Genomic DNA, 17,485 nt, shown 5'->3' on the forward strand with positions numbered 1-17,485 from the left:
GCTCCAATTTGGGGGACACAAGTGGGTACTTCCCATTACCCAGGTAGGGCAAGTGCTCCCTGGGACTTGAAAGACCCCAGTGGACAAGACCCCCACTCCCTTCCCTACCTGAGCGCTTCTTCCTCCACATCACAGCTGCAGCCACCGCAGCTCCAGTGAGCACAGCTCCAAGGAGAACCAGGCCAGCAATGATGCCCACGGTGGGGAGAGAGGACTGAGGAGGGGGCACTGGAAGGGAAGGGAAGGGGAGACCCTGAGCCCCAGGCCTTCATCCTGACCCTCTGAAGGTCTCCAGAAGGGCTCCCGATGCCCCTGGGCAGAGCCTCTGTGCCCACAACCCCTGTCCTTACCCCATATCAGGACTTGGGGCTCCAGCAGCCCCTCATGCTGTACATGGCACGCATATCTCTGCTCCTCTCCAGAAGGCACCACCACAGCCGCCCACTTCTGGAAGGTTCCGTCCCCCCCAGGCCTGGTCTCAACCCACTCGGTGTCCTGGGTTACGTCCTCCCCATCTCGCTGCCAGGTCAGAGTGATGTCCGCAGGGTAGAAGCCCAGGGCCCAGCACCTCAGGGTGACCTCATGATCAGAGGTGGGGTGGTGGGTCACCTGTGTCTTTGGGGGGTCTGAGAAGGGTCAGAAATGCGGGAACTTTATACATGTTTTGGGTCACTGAAGTGGGACTCATAAGAATGGACAGGGAAGAAGGAGGAGGGGAGGGAACACAAAACCCAGATCCAGCCTGGACACAGGTATCAGGAATAATTCCTATTATTTGCAAATTTCTAGAATTAAAATGAGACAGTCCAGGGCAGGAGACCAGGTCTCTGAGGGTGAGAAAAGGGATTTCTGGTCCTGACCTAGCATGAGGCCAGTGACTCAGAAAAGCTGGATTCAGGCCCCAAAAACATGGGGCAGAGAACAAGGCCTGAGAGAGAAAGTTCCCAGGGCTCCCAGGGCTGCTGCCAGAGGCAAAGGGAAGCAGGAATGAATTATTTCAGGGATGGCTTCCCCCCTCCATCCAGAGACTGGGTCCCTTCCGTGTCTAGAGGAAGGTGGGGCCTCTGGGCAAGTCACTCTTTAGGACCCAATTTGAACACAACCCTGCGGCCCCTCATACCCACGCGCTGCAGCGTCTCCTTCCCGTGCTCCAGGTATCTGCGCAGCCACTCCACGCACGTGGCCTCCAGGTAGCTCCTCTGGCGCTCGGCCTCTCCCGCCGCCTCCCACTTGCGCCGGGTGATCTGCGCGGCTGTGTCCGCCGCGGTCCAGGAGCGCAGGTCCCCGTTCAGGGCCAGGTAATCGGCGCCGTCGTAGGCGAACTGACTGTACCCGCGGAGGAGGCGCCCGTCGGGCCCCACGTCGCAGCCGTACATCTCCTGGATGGTGTGAGAGCCTGTCCCCGCCGGTGTCAGCCCCCATACCTGCCCCGCCCGCCCCCAGCCCCTCCCAGGAGAGGCCACCGGCCACCCGGCAGGTCACGCCCACAGCCATCACCCTCCTCAGCTGGAAGGGACATCGGGGTGTCCCCGTGGGGCTTCCTCGCCGGCGGGGCCTGTGGGCGGCCTTGGGGAGACGCTGAGACCCGGGGACTCGGGGCCCTTTCGGGGACCGGAGAACTGGACCCGGCCCAGCCCAAGGAGCTCACCCGCCGCGCTCTGGTTGTAGTAGCCGCGCAGGGCGCCCAGACCCTCGCGGAAAGTCTGTGCGGTGGCCTTGTAGGTCCCGGTGTTCCTGTCCTGGTACCCCGGGCCCAGCTGCGCCACCCAGGGCGCCCGCGGCTCCGCCCTCGGACCCGGAGAGTCGCTGTCGAACTGCACGAACTGCGTGTCGTCCACGTAGCCCACAGCGATGAAGCTGAAGCGGGGCTCCCCGGGGCCGGGCCGGGACATCGCGGTGGAGAAATACCTCAGGGAGTGGGGGCCTGGGGGCGGGAAGGGAGACCCGGGCTGACCCTCTTCTGGGCGCTGTTGGTACCAGAGTATTGGGTCAAGGGACAGGACCCTGAGACATGAAAGGGGTGGCGAGAGAAAAGATCCAGGAAGGTCATAAGATTGGCAGAGAAGGGGGTGCATGGGGGGAGGGCAGGATGTGGAGGGGGCAAGGGCCTGGAGCCCCAGTCGAGAGGGAAAGCGGCCAGGCGGTCCCCTGGCTCTTCCCCCCCCCCCCACCCAGGTTTTCTCCCATTTCACACTCACCCTCCCAGGTCTCAGGCAGGACAGGGACCCACAAGAGCAACAGGAAGAGGCTTCCAGGCCCTGTTACCAAGAAAATTTGTAAATGAGAACCACGTGACGATTTGATGGCCTAGAAATGTGCAGCAAATGGGAAGAACCTTTCAGCCTGTGAGAATAAAAGTGAGACTCCCCAAGAAGAGGGATTCTCCCCAACACTGAGTTTGTGTCCCGGCCACCCTGAGAGTCCACCTGGTGACCAGGGACTTTGCCCTGGACACTGTCCTCCAGCCAGGGCAGCTCTTTGTCACGCGTCTCCCTGAGTCCTGGCCCAGGGGCTCTCTGAGGGAAGGCCCCACAGGCTGTGTCGGCCCCTTTTTCCTCCACTGCCCCTTCCAGAATAAGTCACTGACCTGAACTGGAAGCCTTGTCTTTCCCCCACCCCCTCCATGTCCCTGCCCTGGACTCTCCTAAAAACTCACAGGGGGGTAAGGCAAGGAAGGCATGGGGGGGAGGCCCTTACTGAGGGAGGGAAGGAAAAGGGGAGCAAGCATCACTGGACTATCTCTCAGAACATTCTTTGCCTTTTGTTGAAAATGGCCCTTCATTTCAACAATGCAGTGTCCAGTTTTCACACTTTGGGTCCCCCCCACCCCCCAGTCAGGTTTCCCAAGACTTTATTTGGGCAGAGCCAAGATGGGAAGTGCTTTGCATCTAAAAGAAGGTGATTCTTGGCCTCCCTGGTGGTGAAAGGGTTAAAGTCTCTGTGCTGTCAAGCTGTTGCCAGTCATTGAGGCTTGAGTTCAATTCCGGGCCAGGGAAATGCCCACATGGCACAGAAGACCTCTCCTGTCTTGCCCACTGCTCCCCTCAGCAGTGTGTTTTAGTCAATCTGCTGTTCTGTTGCCCACTCTGTTTCTGGTGAATCCTCTTACCTCCTGCATCTCTGCCTGTACCCCAGCCCTTGTATGCATAAATAAATAAATCTTTAAAAAAAAAAATTGAGGAGCCTCCCTGGTAGCGCAGGTGGTTGAGCACAGCACTGTGAAGCTGTCTGCAGCCTCTGCAGTGCTGGTATAATCCCCACCTGCCTTGCCTCATAGCAAGCCACATGGTGAGCAGACCTCACCTGTCTGGCCCACTATTCCTCTCAGCAGTGTATTTCATCAGTCTGCCTGTTCTGTTCCCCGCTCTCTCCCTGGTGAATCCTCTCACTCTCCTGCTCATCTGGCCTGTACCCTGGCTATTGTATAAATAAAATAAAATCTTTTTTTAAAAAATTGAATAGTTTCATGATTTTGTAAGTCAAATGTTTCTTTTTTCTGATTAGTTCTTTCATGCCTCAAGTTTCTCTTTCAGAAAATAATGGTTAACAATCAATCCAAGACAGGGCCTCCCCTGGTGGCGCAGCAGATGAGCGCTGGGCTGGGAAGCCTCTGCAGCGCTGGTTCCATCCCTGGCCACCAGCAAGGGTCAGTGAGGGTCCCACATGGCGCGGAGACCTCTCCTGCTGCCCACTGCTCCCCTCAGCAGTGTATTTTGTTCGTCTGCCTGTTCTGTTCCCCACTCTGGCTCTGGTGAATTCTCTCACCCTCCTGCACTTCTGACTGTCCCCAGTGCTTGTATAAATAAATAAATAAATCTTAAAAAAAACAAAAAACAAAAAACAATCAATCTAAGACAGAGAAAGGGCATACAAAATTATTTCTATTTTTTTAAGCTCTCTCTCTCTCTTTTTTTTTAAAGATTTATTTATTTATACAAGAACCAGGGTACAGGCCAGAGGGTCGGGAGGGTGAGAGGATTCATCAGAGACAGATGCAGGGAACAGAATAGGCAGACTGATGAAATACACTGCCGAGGGGAGCAGCGTGTCAGACAGGAGAGGTCTGCCGTGCCATGTGGGACCCTCGCGGGCCAGCTGGGATGGAACCCACACTGCAGAGGCTGCAGACAGCCTCACAGCAATTCGCTCAGCCACCTGCACCACCAGGGGAGGCCCTCAAGCTCTCTCTTTTTTTTTTTCAAGATTTATTTATTTATGCATACAAGAGCTGGGGTACAGGCCAGAGGTGTAGGGGGTGAGAGGATTCACCAGAGACAGAGTGGGGAACAGAACAGGAAGATTGACAGAAGTACATTGCTGAGGGGAGCAGCGGGTGAGTCAGGAGAGGTCTGCTGCGCCATGTGGGTTGCTCCCTGGCCCGCTGGGGATCGAACTTGTGCTACAGAGGCTGCTGATAGCTTCATAGGTTGTGTCTTAACCCCTTGCACCACCAGGGAGGCCCTCAAGATCTCTTAATAACAATGTTTGTTTGCTTTTAATATGGAACAAGCCACAGATCTGAGAGTCCTCCTGAACAAAGGTCCTGCTAATTTTCTCTGAATTGTCCACACCCCAACTCTGTGCTGCAGGAACACACAAGCTTCCTCAATACCCTGCAAGAAAGTTGGATACAGAGTTGCTAGATCAATGGTTCCAGACTTCCCTCAGTGAGGCAGGGATGAGCTACCTGAGCATCAGAGTTACCCAAGGCTGCGAGTCCGAAGCTCCTAGAGGCCTCGGGCTTCAGACAGGGCTGTGTACAGAGGACAGGAGTGAGGATTCCCAGTACAGGACACCAGGCAAGGAGAAGGAAGGAGAGGGACAAGGGAGGGGCAGGGAGGGGCAGAACTGGGGAGGGAGAGCACAAGTGGCGGGGAGATGGACCAAGGGGATGGCACCTGAGAGGGGAAATCAAATTCTGTACAAAAGTTAACACCTATGTAAGAAAATAAATCTCAAGAGAGAAAGGAAGGGGGCCTCCCCAGTGGCGCAGCAGGTTGAGCGGCACACTATGAAGCTGTCTGCAGCCTCTGCATATGCAGGTTCGATTCCTGGCTGGCCAGGGAATACCCCACATGGAACAGCAGGCCTCTCCTGCCCTGCCCGCTGCTCCCCTCAGCAGTGTCTTCAGTCAGTCTGCCTGTTCTGTTCCCCACTCTGTCTCTGGTGAATCCTCTCACCCTCCTGTGCCTCTGACTGTACCCCAGTTCTTGTATAAATACATAAATCTTTAAAAAAAAAAAAAAGGGAAGGAAGGAAGGAGAGGGGTGAGGGTGGAAGAACGGGATGGAGAGGGGAAATTGGGGTCAGAGGCCAAGAGAGGGGGCACCAGGTCCCTAAGAGGACTGGGGGGGGGGGTCTCGTCAGAGAGCAGGGAGAAGACGTGAGGGTCTGGGGCAGAGGTCCATGGTCAGAGCAGCTGTGGTGTGGGGCGGGAAGGGCGACATGAGCCAGGCTTGTCTGTGATTCCTCAAGGACAGGTTGGGGAGGTGGATGAACCTGCCTGGGACCCAGTGAAAGGCAGGTGCAGGGACTGGGAGTCAGCCCTGGGCCCAGGGAGAGTTTACATTGGGGAGGGGGAAGCAGAACCTCAATGCCCAGCAGGTGGCCAGGGCACAGGAGGGGAGAGCTGCAGTGTGGGGTGATGCAGATGTCGATGAAGCCCCTCCATAGAGGGGGCTGCGTCCATCAGGTGGTGGGTTGGGAGAAGGCCCTGGGGGGGAAAAGGCTGCCACAGGGTGGCGCATCTGTGGTGTGAGGAACGAGAGCCTAGGGGGTCAAGGAAGCCAAGGGAACGAAGAAGACCGAAGAGGTGCTGCACCAAGAGCAGCTCTCAGGTCTGGGAAGGGCCGGAGGTTGGAAGAGAAAGAAGCAGCTGGGAGACTTGTTGGGCCCAGGAGCAGGAGCTGCAATGACTGGAGGTGGGAGCTGAGGCCAGAGGACAGGGCAGGTCTGTGCCCAGGGGCTGTGCCTGTGGTAAAGGCAATGATGAGGAGCTCCCAGGCTCCCCAGGATGAAGGTGGGGTGGGGGGACTAGCATGGAGAGAGATACCGGAGGCCACAGGCATCCTCGGAAAGCAGGGCTTAGTAAAGCAGGCAGGATCCACAGGTGAAGGCTCCTTGCAGGCAATGGTGCAGGAGGGAGGAGGAAATAGTGAGGGGGAGGCGGAGGCCACCCTAGGACACAGAGGAGGGACAGCAGGGAAGGGGGTCAGTAGGGAGGGGTGCAGCAAAGAGTGGGGTCCAGCAGGGAAGGGGGCAGCAGGGAAGGGGGCAGAAGGGAGTGGGCAGCTGGTAAGGGGGCAGCAGGGATGGGGAAGGTGACCTGGAAAGGGGGTGGAAGGGAAAAGGGGTGGAAGGGAAGGGTCCCAGGAAGGGAGAAAGTAGCAGGGGGAGGGCAGAAGTGGGGTGCAGGAGGGGAGAGGGGCAGCAGAGAGAGGGTCAAGAAGGAGGGGGGCAGTTTTTCTGGTGAGTGAGACCAGAGAAGGGGGAGGGAGAAGAGCGATGGGCTAGGGGAGGGACAGACAGGCAGGACCAGAAAACAGAAAAGAACTGAGAGACTGTTAAGGGGGGGTGGGGGGGCACAGAGCAGGGCCAGAGAACAGGCCACAACTTTACTGCTTAAATAAAATCAATACATCAAAAATAAATATATCAATATATCAGGAGGGTGTGCAACAAGCCAGGTCCAGCCCCACCTTCAAGAACTCCCCCAAAGGCCACTCCCTCCTGAGAGGTTCCCCAAGACACCCAGGAGACCCCTCCCAGACCCCAGAAAGGCCCAGGCTCCTGCCCACCAGGACCAATGAAGCCCACTCACCTGCACCCAGGGCTACGGAGGGGACAAGGGCAGCCAGAAGCAGAACTGGCCACTGCCCCATCCTGACGCCAGCAACCTACAGCGCTGGGGACCCGCAGATGCCGTGTGAAACCCACCCGGACCTGTGGCAGTGCGGCAGCCAGGAAACAGGAGAGACTCAGACTCTGACCTTCACTGTGTGCAGTCTCTCAAGAACTGTTGGCGGCAGAGCCAGTGTGGGTAAGACCCGCCCACGACCAGCCCTCCACCACCTCTCAAGTTTTCCCAGCATTTCCTGCCCCACCTGCTACCTTACTTTCTTAGAGAAATGCAAAAAAAGGTTGGGAAGGGAAAGCAAATACATGGGCCCTGGGTCCACATGTCTGTGCAGGGGAGAAAAAATGGACAAAGCTACATGAGCCTAACATTTAGGATCCCAAAGTCCCAGGAACCGGTTCTGAGTAGCTGGGAGGGGCCCAACCCCAGCAGCCCCCAGATCACTGCCCCTGCTCCCTCCACAGAGCAAGGCCTCCCCCAGCTCCTGAGGAGACTCCAAGGAGCCTCTCCTGCTCCCCCCTCCTCTCCTTTTCTCCCTACACGCTGCTGGAGACCAACCCCAGCTAGAAATTGTGTCAGGGGTCTCAGAGAGGAGAGGACAGCATCGGCCAAGTTTTCTCTTCGGAGGACTGAGGGGAAGTGGAGCGAGGTAGTGTTAAGGGGAAAAGGATGTCCCAAAGCAAATTCCATATAGGCTTTGTGGACTCCACCCCCACCCCAGGTCAAAGCCAAAGACACTGGGAACTCCAAATCCCATCACCACCAAAGGGAAGGTGGCTGGGACCTGAGGGTGGGGTTAAGCAGCCAGGTGGATACAAAAGGCAGACACGTGGGCTTTGGGGGCTCTCCATTTTTGGGCTCTCCGCCAGCTCGCAGAGTCCGGTCAGCTCTGAGAGTGACTTTGGGTTTCCAGGTCGTCGGATCGGGTAGGATGCATTAAAGACTTTATTTCCCTATTTTCTCCCTGAGTTGTACATTTTCCTTATTTCTTTTTCTCTTGTAAATAAACCTTTTATTAACCCTTTTGTGTGTGCCTGTAGTAGAGTATTCATAAGTCCCTTTAAAGCGCGCGGGTGAGGGCCCACAGCCAGGAACCCGTTTAATATCTATCGGGGTTGCTCTATAACAGTAGGAGTGAGGTAGACACAGACACCTTATTTCGTGCAAGTATCTCCCTACTGAGGGTCTCAGCGGGTCTTTATACCTTAAGGTGAGCGGTGGGATTACATCAGCGTAAGCATTGAAGCAGAGCAAAGACAATCAATACATATTTTCTCATGATCATGTAAAGATTCCCTTGGCCTTACACCTGTAGATTATTTTTTTTGGTAACCTAAGAACAATTAGTTTCCTAGGTACAGCTCATTTACTAGCATGATCAACAGCACAACATTTGGCAACATTTAAACTTTCCCAATTACAAACATGGGTGTAAAATTCCTATTCTATATTCAATTACTAAAATCAATCTATTTCCTAGCACTCAATTAACTTGGTTAGTATATTAATTACTTCAAAGTGGTTTAAAACAATTCATCAGATCTACGTAAGTTCTACTGAAGTCTAACTCTTAACTAGAAATTCCTAACCTCCACTGGGCCTGCGAACTATTGATCTCATACACCAGGAAATGTATTGTTGCCGCAAACAAGCACCTCTCATGTTAGGCTATGGCTTCCAAGCACAGATGGTTCAGGGCAGTTTGTTCTCCATAGTTCTCAGGGCCGGAACATTTCTTTCCTAACTATACCTTTAACAATTTTTACTTCTTTAGTGATAGTTCATGCGCAAGAACAATAAGCCAATTGTCACCTGGGTCTGAATTAGGTTTACACAGGCCAGTTAATAACTAACTTACTTCCACATTAACCAAGATCAAAGAGGAGAGCATTAGCAGGCCTTGCCATGGAGACTCCCTAGTTCAGATCTTCTTTGGGAAGTGCAAGAACTTCCTTCTTCTGGGAAGTACAACTTTCCCTCTTCTTGTCAAGAGACAGCATGGGAGGCGCAGGCTGCCACAACACACCCTCCTGGCATGCACCAGGGTCTCCGGAAAAGTCACCAGAGACCAGATCTGCAGGATTATTTGCAGATCTCTGCCTCCTGGGCGTCTGGGAAGCGACTTGCAAAGCTGAATCCCTCAGGCTCCAAACTCTAAGCCGCCAAAGCCCCACAGCCATTCTGATCTCCTCCTCTCCCTCCCCCCTTCCAACTCCCTGGTCAGTGCCCACGTGCAGGTGGGTGTCAGAAGCCCTGCTCAAGTCCAAGATTTGACCCTCCCTGCTCTTTAGTTAGTAACCCCGTCTTTCATCACAACCGTGTAAGCTATGAGTGCAGGAGGTGGAGGGAAACTGTTTTTTCCTCCCTCCCCACCACCAAGGAGAGCAAAGGGATTAAGGGGAGACCTGAAAGGTGGAGGGAGGGGGCTCCATTGGTCCTGGTGGGCAGGGGCCAGGGGCCTTTCCAGGAGGTGGGAGGGGTCCCCTGGGTGTCCCGAGGACCCTCTAAAGAGGTGAGTGGCCTTTGTGTAGGGGTGCAACAGGGTGGTCCCCAGGAAAGGGGGAGGTTCCCTGCCCCACCCAAGGGAGGGTGGAGCTGAGCAGGAAGAGGAGAAGCTGCAGAAGAGACTGAGGAAGGAAGCAGGATGGAGCCAGAAGGAGACCTGGAGGAGGCGCATGGAGCCTAGAGGCACGTGAAGAAACTGCGCTTGTCTTTTGGTCGTGGACTGGGTGACACAGATGTGGGTGAGACCCGTGGGCAGGTGACCATGGCAGCTTTTATCTTGATGTTGATTTTGCTCTTTTCCTTCCGGGCTTGTCTGGTTGTTTGTGACCCTTTTCCGTGGGTCCCCACTGGAAGATGCTTTAGACTTGTGGCAGGCCTTGGGGCCTTGCTCTGGGCCACTCCCATTTGGATGGACTTTTACCCACGAGGGGACGGGTAACTTTGGGTGCTTCATTTAGAAACTAGACTCTTTGCCTTACCTGTATTGTTTCCTAGTTTTATTAAAGTTCCTTCCCATTAAAGTCTCCTATGTTTTGTGTTGATGCGGCAGATGGCAGAACCCATTTAGAATAGGCAGGTTTGCGGGGTTTTGGGCTGCCCCTCTACCTGTCCTATAACAGGGGGGGTTCTTGAACCCATCTTACCACCCTACAACCCCACTAAGACACAAGCAACTCAGGATCGGGAACTCTGTCATGTCACTTCTGTCTCATTGCCATGCTTTATATTTTTAGCCTTGAACTCCGACTGCCTCTACTAGCCTGTATTTTCCTGTGTATGAAAATGTCATGTTTCACAGCTGTAACAAATGCTTAGTTTCCAGATTCGCTTTTACTCATGAATTACGTTGACCACCATCATTTCTTTTTTTCTTTTTATTTTTTTTAAGATTTATTTATTTATTTATACAAGCACTGGGTACAGTCAGAAGCGTGGGAGGGTGAGAGAATTCGCCGGAGCCAGAGCGGGGAGCAGAGCGGGCAGAAGGACCGAAGTACACTGCTGAGGGGAGCAGCGGGGGATAGAACCGGTGCTGCAGAGGCTGCGGGCAGCTTCGCAAGCCAGCGCTCAACCGCAGCACCACCTGGGAGGCCCCCACCATCATTTATTTAGTCAGTGAGGGACAGGGTCTCAGGGATTCTTTTCCTGGCCAAAGTCACAAGGACTGTGGCAGTGGAGAGGGAGAGGGAGCCCAGCCCTGCTAACCTCCAAAGGTGACTCAGCGGCCACCCTGCTTCTCAGGACTTCCTATGGCAGCACCAAGAAACTCATTAGGCTCACAAAGCCTCAAAAAGACTTCTAATAATTTTAAAATGGGACCTCCCTGATGGCCTAGGGGTTAGGTCTCAGCTCTCTCACCACTCAGACTTCAGTGGCTCCAGTTGGTCCCTGGCCAGGGATCTGACCCACTTGGCACTGCAGACCCCCTGCTTGGCCCACAGCTCCCCTCGGCAGTGTATTTCAGTCAGTCTGTTAGGGAGAAAGGATGTCCTGAGCTAATTCCCTACAGGCTTTGTGGACTCCACCCCCACTCCTGACCAAAGCCTTTAAGACTTGAGAAAAACAAATCCCATCATCACCAAAGGGAGGGTTGCTGGGACCTGAGGGTGGAGTTAAGCAGCAGGTTTGGTATAAAACCAGACGTGGGCGTTGGGGCTCCTTGGCCTCACAGCTCTTGGCTCTTCACCAGCTCTCAGAGTGCCATTGGGATTCCAGGTTTGCAGAACCAGTAGGACGCATTTAGGACTTTATCTCCCTCTTTTTTCCCTGAGTTGTACATTTCCTCATTTGCCCTTCCCTCGTAAATAAACCTTTATTAACCTTTTGTGTGTGCCTGCAGTGGAGTACTAATAAGTCCCTTTTAAGCACGCAGGTGAGGACCCACAGCCAGGAACCCGTTCAATATCGGGGCTGCTCTACAACACTCCCACCGGGGGCAGAAGGAAACAAGTTTTTTTTTTGTTTTTTTTTTTTTTTACAGAAAAGCAGAAGCCAGGCGCTTGGAGCCAGGCAGGGAGGGGCGAGTGGCCCTCAGGTTTCTGGTTCGCAAACTGCGGGACTGTCCCTCCCGCCAGTTGCGACACTGCGCAGCCCGGGGAAACTGCAGCCATTACAAGGAGAAAGACAGACATTACCGTGTTGCTATGAAAACATGTGCCCCTTCTTTTAATCTTTCCCAATGATGTCGTTTTGTAGAGTGCGGAGTCCTTGGGTTCACTCTGGGAAAGGTGTCACCAGAGCTCCCGTTTCAGCCACACGCGGCAAGTTTCTCCACGAGACAGAGACGATGGTCATATTTAAAGAATAAGCTTATTAGGGAAAGGAACAGGTTTGCTGAGAGAGGCCTGCGGGGTTGCAGGCAGGTGGCCTTGAAGAGAACTGCCTCCACGAGGGAGGTCAGTGAGGAGAAGTCCTGCCCTGCCCGGTACAGGTCACAGGCAGGCAGGAGGCTGCTGCCCTGTGGAGGGAGAGAGTGGGTGAAAAGAGGCACCTGCATGGTCACAGGTGGGCAGTGGGAGTGCTGCCCCAGCTTGTGCAGAGACTGCACTGATATAGTCCTCTTCTCTTTGGGAGGGCTCACTCCTCCGTGGAGTAGGTGCTGTTGTTGATGTTGGGTAACAGGTAAAACTAGAAAGGGACCAGAGATTCCAGGGTGGGCCCAATCTCCGTATATTTACCCTCAGGGCTGTGCTCCACTTCCTATAGCATCTGATCCTGCTTGGGTCTCATATGCCTTGTGATAAGGCCCTGGTGCCTAAGGGTCACCTCTACATCTGGGTTAATGGTCATGTTATTCCCTTTGACCCCCACCTCCTTGTGTGAGTGAGGTTTTAGTCTTGTGAGGCCTCCTTTCCAGTTTTTCTATTCTTGTCCTCCATCACCAATGCCTAAGAACACTTGATATGCAGTTATAATGCCACTTATACAATATGTATTTTTTTAAAAGATTTATTTATTTACGCATAGAAAAGCCTGGGTGCAGGCCAGGGGTGCAGGGAGTAAGAGGATTCACCAGAGACAGAGTGGGGAGAGAACAGGCAAATCTACTGGAACACACTGCTGAGGGGAACAGCAGGCAAGACAGGAGAGGTCTGCTGTGCCATGTGAGCTAGCTCTCTGGCCAGGGATAGAATTCATGCTACCTTGGCTTCCAACAGCCTCATAGAGTGAAATTTAACCCCTTGTGCAAGCAGGGAGGCACACAATAAGTATTTTAAAGAAGAAAACTTGGAAGACTATTCACAGGGTTTTGACAGTGATATCTCCAGGGGGTGATAACTTACACTTTGTGTGAAATGTGGTATTTTATCTCTTAATGTACATTTGGATTTCATGGGGAGGGACTGAGGGAGAGACAATTTATGATGGAAAATATGAAGCTAGTACCCTAAACTCCAACAGGTGTTTAAAAATCAAAATGTTCACTAAAATTCAATACCAGACTCTTTTTCTTCGAAGATAATCCTTCACATTTTAATGGCATTGAATCTTTCTTAGGTGCTTTAGACATACATGTAATCAAATACTTATAGAAGGAGCAGGTATAATGGAAAGAATAAGTTGTGGGTAGGCAGGAAAGTGCCTAGCTTACACTCAGACCAACTTCAAAACAGTCAGGACAAATCTTGTTCCTTGAGGATCAATTTGCCCTTGCAAAAGCTTGAAGGATTACAGCGCAAGTCTGAAGAATGATACTGACTTTCTGCTCTAAGGAAGTTTCCAGAATGTTTGGGCAATGGCAGTGTCTGTGAGACCATCCAGCCCATCTGGGCAAAGCTCCCTCATGCGGAGCACAGAGAAACTGCACCCCCCTGTCTGAGGCTCAAAGGGGCTTCCAGGCCACAGTGGCAGCTGTGTTCTCTCTGCTCCAGTGAAGGTTGGGGCAGCAGCAGGGAGCTGAGGAAACACAAAAAGGGCCCAGAAAGGAAGAAGGAAAAAAGAAGGCCCGAAGTCCCCACGCTCCTCTTCTTTGGAATGGACAGCGTGGGCCTGGGCAGGCCTGAGGCCATAACCTGGGCTGCTCCTGGCAGGTACCACTGCTGACCCCACACTGGGAGGAAACTGTAAAACACACACTTGGAAAGTGGACTTCTCATCTTCCACTCTGATGGGTTTGCCAGATTCATCTGGAAAAATTAAAACAAACAAAACCAAGAGACAATTCTGGCTTTGAACCAGACTCTGGCCTCAGGAGATCCTGCCACTCTCCCCATTGCTCGAGGGCTTGGGGACTCCCCGCAGTGAGGCTGGGCTCCATCAGGCCCCACTGGTCTGGATGCCCTTCACCTGCTGCCAGCCCCACTCCTTGTCTATACTTCCTCATCCTTTCCCTCTCCCAACCTGCCTCTGAATTTCCTGGCCATCTTCAAAGACTTTTTTTTTTTTTTAGAAGATTTATTTATTTATTTATACAAGCATTGGGTACAGTCAGAAGCGCAGGAGGGTGAGAGAATTCACCAGAGCCAGAGTGGGGAGCAGAGCAGGCAGAAGGACCGAAGTACACTGCTGAGGGGAGCAGCGGGCGGCAGGAGAGGGCTGCATGCCATGTGGGACCCTCCTCTGGTGGCGGGGATCGAACCAGCACTGCTGAGGCTGCAGGCAGCTTCGAAGCCCAGCGCTCAACTGCTGCACCACCAGGGGAGGCCCCATCTTCAAAGACTTTTGACTGAGCATGATTTCAGGAAACAAGAAAGAAAGAAAGACAAAGACAACAGAGAACCCCTGCAGGTCACCCGTGGCTCCCTCCTTAGACCCCAGCCTGGTGCCATCCCTCTCCCAGACGCTCTGACACTGCACGCAACAGTTGGTGTTATGTGACATGTGGCTTTAAGTCAGGAGATGGGACAGTGATAGCTGGTGAGTAGTCATGGAGATCCCTGCCCACTCCCCAAATTTAGGGCTGCTTTGGAGAGGAGGGTGAGATTGAGGAGCCATTGACCCCACATCTACTGATCACTTCTGCACAAAGGGACACTGAATCATGGTCAGGACAAGTCCCTTTCCCTGGGACCCGGCAGGATCAGCAGAACCACCAGGTGCATGTTGGATTCCATCACAGAATATCAGTGTAGCAAAACCCCATGTCCATTGTTACTCATGTGATGGCTCAAATACAACAAACATCAGAAAACCACAATCCTAGCTCAGATGAGATCACTGCATTGGTTGTAGGCTCTGTAAGGGCTGGAGGTAGAAAGAAGAACTCCATTGGGCCCAGAGAGACCCTCTCATTCAGCAGCGCAGTGAGCTCTTTTCAGGGCGGGGAGGGGGGGAATATAGAATTTCCTTGGGTCCCTCAAGGTTTAAACTTAATCATTGATTATACAGTTGTTGACTCCATCTTTCAACACCTAACGCAAATTTGCTTTGCCTAATTGTAGAATCTAAACTCTTCCAGAAGCAAAAAACAGAGACTGACCTGAGCTGTCACCCCAACTCCTGGCTCAAGAATCATAAGATATTTTAAAGCAATAAAATCCATTGCTGGGTAAACAGTAAAATCTCCATCCGCAAATGATTCAGATTTCCAACTTGCCTAGCTTCACCCTAGTCTTTCCATTTTAAAAGCGAGTGTCATTTCCTACTGTCTCTAGGTGTCATTCCTCCCCCTGTCTCCTGCCAGGTCTCCTGCCAGGGAGGAGAGCCAGGGTGCAAGCCAGGCGTGGGAACAGGAGCCGTCTCTGTCTCTTCCTTTCTTGTCTTCCTCCTAGCTCACCTGCCTGCCCTGTAGTAGAGCCTCGCCTGGGCGCTCAGTCCCCGCCTCCATCCCCACCCCCAGGTTCCCAGTGGCCAGTCCAAGGTGGCTGCACATGTGGGAGCAGGGAACATGGTGCCTCCGCCTCTATGGAGATGCCGCTGCTACAGGCTCCAGCTTTCTGCTCCTGTATATTCTATAATTGTCTGAGATTGAGCAGCTTTTACCCTCCTCTTTTTTTTTTTTAAAGATTTATTGATTGATTGATTGATACATACATACATACATAGCATTGGATACAGTCAGAAGCGCGGGAGGGTGAGAGAATTCACCAGAGCCAGAGCGGGGAGCAGAGCAGGCAGAAGGACCGGAGCACACTGCTGAGGGGAACAGCGGGCGGCAGGAGAGGGCTGCGCGCCATGTGGGATCCTCCTCCGATCCTCCGATTGCCGGGGAGCAGCTGGGGATCGAACCGGGGCTATAGAGGCTGCGGGCAACTTCGCAACCCAGCACTCAACCGCTGCGCCACCGCCACCGGGGAGGCCCTACCCTCCTCTTAAGAAAGAAATGAATTCGTAATCCACCCTTGCTGTAGGAGTCCGCTGAGCAATAAATGCGACACTAAGAAAACCATCCATGACTGTTGATTGATTGTATGGACAGGATCCGAGACAGATGGGAGTAGCTTGAAAATTATGCCATGCACCTGCACAGGAAGTGCTCCCTGTACATGTGGCCGACATGTCCTCCCAATAAAATTGATTACCCTTGGATCCCTTTGAAGTCCCGGTCCCCTTAAAGATGAATACCCATTGTTTCCCCTGGGCCCCTGTTCTCCTTCCATTGTCACATAATCAATCATGCTGTGTGTTACTGCTAATAAAAAGCAAGAGGGCTGCTCACTGAGTGGCAGAGTCTTGCCTTGCAAACCTGCTCCACGATTCCTCCCTCAAATGTGTCCCCTGAGGGTGCTAGTTTGCTCCTGACCACCAGACCTGGTGGTGCCAGTGCAGCATTTGAGACCCACCACCCTGAGTCAGCCTGGTTTGGTTTCTAATATCAGCAGAGGGCTGCAAGGGAGAGAGGGGGCCTGATAAAGCAGACCACACCTGGCCTATCCGAGAACCCCACTCCCCAATGTGCCAGTGTTTGATTTCCTTGGGGTCCCAAGAATGGCAGCTCTCCAAGCAGGGGCCAGGGGCAGGGCCTGCGGGGTGACCCAGACAGAGCCTTCCGCAGCTCCTGGGCAGCCTGCGGGCCCACAGGCTGCTCCTACACCTTCAGGTGCTCCCCACCCCTCTACGTTCACTTCTGGGCCTTGTTCTACTGCATCTTGACTTTTGGGCCATTCATGTGGCCTGCAGAGCTCCGGGTGTGCATCTCATGCAAAGATGGGGCAACATAGTCTGACAAGCACGAGCAAAAATAGAAATAACACAGTAGGTGCATATGAGGGCCCTAAAATTTGGCTAATGGCTTCATTCAAATGCCCCCACACCAGACCTACCCAGGTGATTAATTTTCTATTGTTGGGACCTGTGTCCACATGGACACCAGAGGGTGCTCAGCTGCTGGTGCTTCAAGCATTAGGTCCCTCCCCACAAAATGCCTTAACTTTTGGGCTTTCCAATTATACCACATTTGGTTGATTTCCTTCACCAAACAAAATGTTAATTGTACATTTATCATGTCTCATGTTGCTTTTTAATGACGAGAGACAAATGTGTAATGGAAGGTTACCACAGTTAAAAGGAAGCATACTGAATTAAAATGGCAGTAAGTAATCTTTGTTCAAGAAACAATAAATTTCTTACACAGCTTTTTTTTTTTTTAATTTACACAAGAACCGGGGTACAGGCCAGATTTGTGGGAGGGTGAGAGGATTCACCAGAGACAGAGCAGGGAACAGAACAGGCAGACTGACGAAATACAATGCTGAGGGGGAGCAGCGGGAAAGACAGGAGAGGTCTTCCAAGCCATGTGGGACACTTGCCTGCTGGCCGGATGGAATCTGCACTGCAGAGGCTGTGGACAGCTTCACAGCGCTGCGCTCAACCTCCTGCGCCACCAGGGGAGGCCCCACAGTTTTTTATTTTAAGGTAAAAAGAAATCTTTCTGTTCAGATTCTTCAAGTTTTTTGTTTGTTTACTTCACTTAATTTTTTGTCTTTGGAATTGTTTTTCCTTTTTTCTTTTTTTTTTATTTAAAGATTTATTTATTTATGGATAAAAGAGCTGGAGTGTAGACCAGAGGTGTGGGGGATGAGAAGATTCACCAGAGACAGAGCAGGGAACAGAACATGCAGATTGACTGAAAAATACTGCTGAGAGGAGCAGCTGGCAAGACAGGAGAGGTCCGCTGAGCCATGTGGGTCACCTCCCTGACTGGGGCAGGAAGTCCTGTTGCAGTGACTGTGGATAGCTTCATAG

At 52.8% G+C, this 17,485-nt stretch overlaps 2 protein-coding genes across 2 annotated transcripts in view; both read right to left on the reverse strand.

The window, feature by feature from the left end:
* The window catches only part of LOC311188229 (HLA class I histocompatibility antigen, alpha chain G-like), a gene marked incomplete at both ends in the record, with an annotated part of 283,119 nt that overhangs the window by 52,888 nt on the left and 212,746 nt on the right, over positions 1-17,485 (reverse strand). The window lies entirely within an intron of this gene.
* LOC311167635 (HLA class I histocompatibility antigen, A alpha chain-like) overlaps positions 1-17,485 on the reverse strand; it is a gene marked incomplete at both ends in the record, with an annotated part of 94,729 nt that overhangs the window by 34,057 nt on the left and 43,187 nt on the right. Inside the window, 3 exons of the mRNA XM_084228707.1 lie at positions 109-228; positions 351-626; positions 1,121-1,396. Of these exons, the coding sequence (XP_084084833.1) occupies positions 109-228; positions 351-626; positions 1,121-1,396 (672 nt within the window). The remainder of the gene's footprint in view (positions 1-108; positions 229-350; positions 627-1,120; positions 1,397-17,485) is intronic.

The sequence above is a fragment of the Talpa europaea genome, assembly GCF_964194135.1.
Source record: "Talpa europaea genome assembly, chromosome: 2".
Taxonomy (NCBI): Eukaryota; Metazoa; Chordata; class Mammalia; order Eulipotyphla; family Talpidae; genus Talpa; species Talpa europaea.